Source organism: Trypanosoma rangeli (genome assembly GCF_003719475.1).
Source record: "Trypanosoma rangeli strain AM80 chromosome Unknown Tra_15.4_contig_00114, whole genome shotgun sequence".
Taxonomy (NCBI): Eukaryota; Euglenozoa; class Kinetoplastea; order Trypanosomatida; family Trypanosomatidae; genus Trypanosoma; species Trypanosoma rangeli.
The window spans coordinates 44272-47778 of record NW_021705859.1 but is presented as its reverse complement, the minus strand read 5'-3'; the positions used below and the strand labels follow the sequence as shown (position 1 = coordinate 47778).

General features: G+C 63.0%; 4 protein-coding genes across 4 annotated transcripts in view, besides 2 other annotated features; 2 read left to right on the top strand and 2 right to left on the bottom strand.

The window, feature by feature from the left end:
- Positions 1 to 51: 51 nt before the first annotated feature.
- TraAM80_04092 (uncharacterized protein) lies at positions 52 to 444 on the bottom strand (the record flags this gene model as incomplete). Its single annotated transcript, XM_029381036.1, has 1 exon — positions 52 to 444. The coding sequence occupies one exon, from the start codon at positions 442 to 444 to the stop codon at positions 52 to 54; it is 393 nt and encodes a 130-aa protein (XP_029239129.1).
- A 65-nt stretch (positions 445 to 509) lies between these two features.
- TraAM80_04091 (uncharacterized protein) lies at positions 510 to 977 on the top strand (the record flags this gene model as incomplete). Its single annotated transcript, XM_029381035.1, has 1 exon — positions 510 to 977. One exon carries the CDS (start codon positions 510 to 512, stop codon positions 975 to 977), a length of 468 nt encoding a protein of 155 aa, XP_029239128.1.
- Positions 978 to 1182: 205 nt separating this feature from the next.
- TraAM80_04090 (uncharacterized protein) lies at positions 1183 to 1482 on the top strand (the record flags this gene model as incomplete). The annotated part of the gene is made up of 1 exon (XM_029381034.1): positions 1183 to 1482. One exon carries the CDS (start codon positions 1183 to 1185, stop codon positions 1480 to 1482), a length of 300 nt encoding a protein of 99 aa, XP_029239127.1.
- A 4-nt stretch (positions 1483 to 1486) lies between these two features.
- Positions 1487 to 1504: a microsatellite.
- Positions 1505 to 2133: 629 nt separating this feature from the next.
- Positions 2134 to 2150: a microsatellite.
- A 384-nt stretch (positions 2151 to 2534) lies between these two features.
- The window catches only part of TraAM80_04089 (CAAX prenyl protease 2), a gene marked incomplete at both ends in the record, with an annotated part of 1401 nt that continues 428 nt past the window's right edge, over positions 2535 to 3507 (bottom strand). The window contains one exon of the mRNA XM_029381033.1: positions 2535 to 3507. This exon is cut by the window's right edge and continues 428 nt beyond it. Coding sequence (XP_029239126.1) covers positions 2535 to 3507 — 973 coding nt within the window.

Below are 3507 nucleotides of genomic sequence, written 5' to 3'. Positions count from 1 at the left end.
GAGCATTTGCTGCTCGCTGTGCTGTCCTAAAAGTGCGTCGCCCACCGCCCGTCAGCGCAGCTGCGGGGTGTGGTTGGGAAGCCGCCTTGCGTCCAGATGTGTATTTCCAGGCCAATGCTTCGCCTGTGGCTGACTCGCGGTTGCGCCTGAAATGTGTAGTGCGCAATGGCTCCCAGAAAAAAAGGATGAACTGATTCCTTGTCCGTTGCGTTTCTGCTTTGCGGTCGGGCGATCGCGAGTGCAGGTGGCAGCGAACCTTGCTCTCGGTAGCAAAATTCGCTCTGCCTCCGTGGGGGTGCGGTCCCACAACTTAGAGCCATTTCCGTGCACGCCGCGAGGGCAATGCTTAAGGGGGGAAATTCTACGCACCTTTGTGGGGGCCCTAACGCCGGGTGCCGACGTCTTAAAATTGTATGCTGTAAGCTGTTGACTCAGGAGTTCCATTCACACTTCTCAGACTGTATAAAGTGCGGTGCAGAGGGCGCCCTCTGCAGCATAAAGGCCAACAAATGGCGTCCACAGAGCGGCGTCACTTTAGCTATCCAAGCCCATACCGTAAAGGACCTTGGCCGCCCCAGGCCGGTGCAGAATCGCTCGCCTTGTTCATACGCCCGCGTGATCTTGCCAGAGCCCTAAGCAGGACGACTCCCGCGCCCGCGTGTAGTTGCGAAAATTCTGAGGCATCGCCGCGTGGTGGGCCCCAACGAAGGGGCTCCCACGGTGGGGTGGCGGCGGAAATTCCCACAGAGAAGAGAAAGCGGCAAGGGCGGGTAGCTGGTGAGCAACAGCCGAAGGGGCTGGGTCACTGGTGGTGGTGGTGGTGTTCGGGCGCTCTCTCCGATGCGGTGGCGGCGTTGGCCCAGGGCCGCCCGCACCGCCTCTGCGTCTACGTTTGTGTGTTGGTGCGGGGCGCCGGGACAGGGGGACCACCACCACGCACTCTCGCAAAGAGCACGCACTCGCCGGTATCGAATTAGGCAAGACCGCGCAGCCCCGCCATCTTGGCCCCCACCCCCCACAGCTCTCTCGCGATCGTTCGGGGGATTGCGGAACCGCACTTTGCGGCCAGCGCGCGAGCAAGTCCACCCCCGCAAGTTCCCATGCCCCCGTGCTACGTTGGAAACTTGCACGCGTAATCTCCGAGAGGGCCGCCAAGAGAAGGGCGCCGCCAAACAGTCAACGATGCGGCTTCATCCCGCACCACGCTGGGGCAGCGGGAAAAAGCGACCCAGCGGAGCCTCCGCCTCCCCCATGGTATGTCCGTTTATTTGTTTTTACTTTTCTTCGCCCTATGCGATGCAATGCGCCGCCGTCTCCGCCCAGGCTGTTCCTTCCCCGCCGTCACCAAAGGCGCCGCCCAACTTCTTGCGGGCTGCGCTGGCGACGCTCGCCATTTTCATACGTGGCACTTCCTTTTTTTTTGCCATCCTCAAGCGTGATTTCGAGTTTTTGAACAACAGCAGTGCTTGGGTGACGCGCTGAGCAACCCCCCCCCCCCCCCCCCTGCCTCGCCGAAGCGGTCGCGCGCCTTCGGCTACATTCCGCCGCCCAATCCACGTACGGAATGGACTGCCCGCGCCAACGCCTATTTTCTTCTTCGCATAAAAAAAAAAGAAAACGCTTCAGTTTTCTGCGTGAATTGCGGGGGCCCGGGGCGGAGGGGCCATTGCGGGCGCAGCGCCTCGGAAAGCCGCAAGGTTCCCCACGCTCGAGCGCACACTTCGTCCGTAGCTCTGCGCTGGGTCGCCCGTTGCTCACGACGTTTGTTTGCCCGGTGGTGGGATACCTGAAACCAAACGCCTGCGTAACGCGCGGCCTGGAAACGCTCGTCTTCCGGCGGGAATCTGCCCTATCGCGCCGGCGATGCGACGCCGCCCCGCCCCGGGTCAGCGCCGGCACCCAGTGGTTGGGGGCCGCGGAAGGGCGCCCGCGAGCCCCCCGCCGGAAAGCGCCCGGGGATGCGCGAATCCTACTCAAAGAGAGCTTTAGGGATGGGGTCTGTGGGTCCGAAAACGTGCAATCGGGCTTCGGGTTCCGGGGTGGGGGGTGGGGGGCGTTTCTAGAAGGCGCCGGGCGGGAAGGCGCCCGCCGGAAATTTGGGAAGCGCGGCTGGCGGTTTTTTTGTTGGTGGCGTTTTTTTTTTTTTTTTTGAGGTCGCGCCTTTCGCGTTTGTTGGGAGCTGCGCGGGGCCTCGCTCTTCCGCGCGGCCTCGCAGAAAGGGGCGGCGCTTTGGGCTGCTGGCGCGCCGGGGGGTGGGGCCGCGGGCCTCCGGAGCCAAAAAAACGGCCGGCCCACGACGGGAGGTGACGCCCACCCGAATGCCGCGGCGCCCGGCCAGGGCCGCCGGAGAAAAGCGGGCGCCCTCGCGTGCTGCTTCCTTTTTGTTCTTTTTTTTTTCTCGGCAGAGCGGAACGGGAAGAAGAAAGCGAGATGGGGGCAGGCCGTCGCGGGCGTGACGCGAAAGCCTCCTGCCGCGCGGCGGCGATAAAAGGCCCCTGGCGCCGTGTCAGTGGGAGAAAGCCGCGCAGCGCCCCTCACCGCGGCGCCATTCTTGAAAGAATGCCTGCCCACCCTGCGACCCCCGCGGCGTAAACAGCGGCCCGCGCCAGGCGTTGCCCCGCGGAGCCCTCGGTGATGAATCGCAGCGGCGGCGCTCCCAACATGTTGCAAAGCGAGTGGGAAAATATGGTGGCGAGAACGTTTTTCAAGCAAACAGTCGTGAAGTAATAGCCGCTCAGCAAGCCGTAGACAAAGGCGCACCCATAGGCGATGGCAAGTTTTTCTAGCGCCCGTTTCCAGTAGACGCGCGGGCCGGCGCCAGGTTCACCCGATTCCCTCGCGCTCTGGCATTCCTCCGCGGCCATTGCGAATATGAGGTGGGAATGGGAAAACGCGAACAGCACGGAGGAGACGGCGATTGAGCATGCCGCCGGCCGCCGGCGCAGCAGGTGAAGAAGTAGCGCCCGGTAGAAGATCTCTTCCCCGACCGGTGCCAAAACGTAATCCCTAAAGAAAACAATCGGGTCGGTCCCGGACCATGTGGGAAACCGAACGCCCTCCACAAGCGGGCCGCTGAATAGCACCAACGTCGCCACGCCGGTCCCCGCAACCAGCGCCAGAGACTGGGAAATCGTGCGGTCACCGGGGAAAACGGCGTGACGCAGGAGAACGCTACCCCAGAGCGGCTGGCAGGCGCCGGGCTGCCTGCGAAGAAGGCCCTCCAGTAGCAGCGCGCTCGCCCCCGTGGCGCCAACAAACGACACTGCGCGTCTTCGAATCGTCGACGCGTCATCGCGAACGACGCGGCAAGCCTCATCCATGGACGCCGCTTCGAGGTCTCTCACGCACCGGCGTGCGAATTGACGCTCCCTCGGCCACGCGTAGATGGAACCGACAAAGCCGCCGGAGAGAAGAGCACAAAGAGCAATGTCAGCCATGTTTTCCCTCCTTTTATCTTTCTTCTTCTGTGTGTGTGTGCGTGTGTGTGTGTGTGCGTGTGTGTGTGTG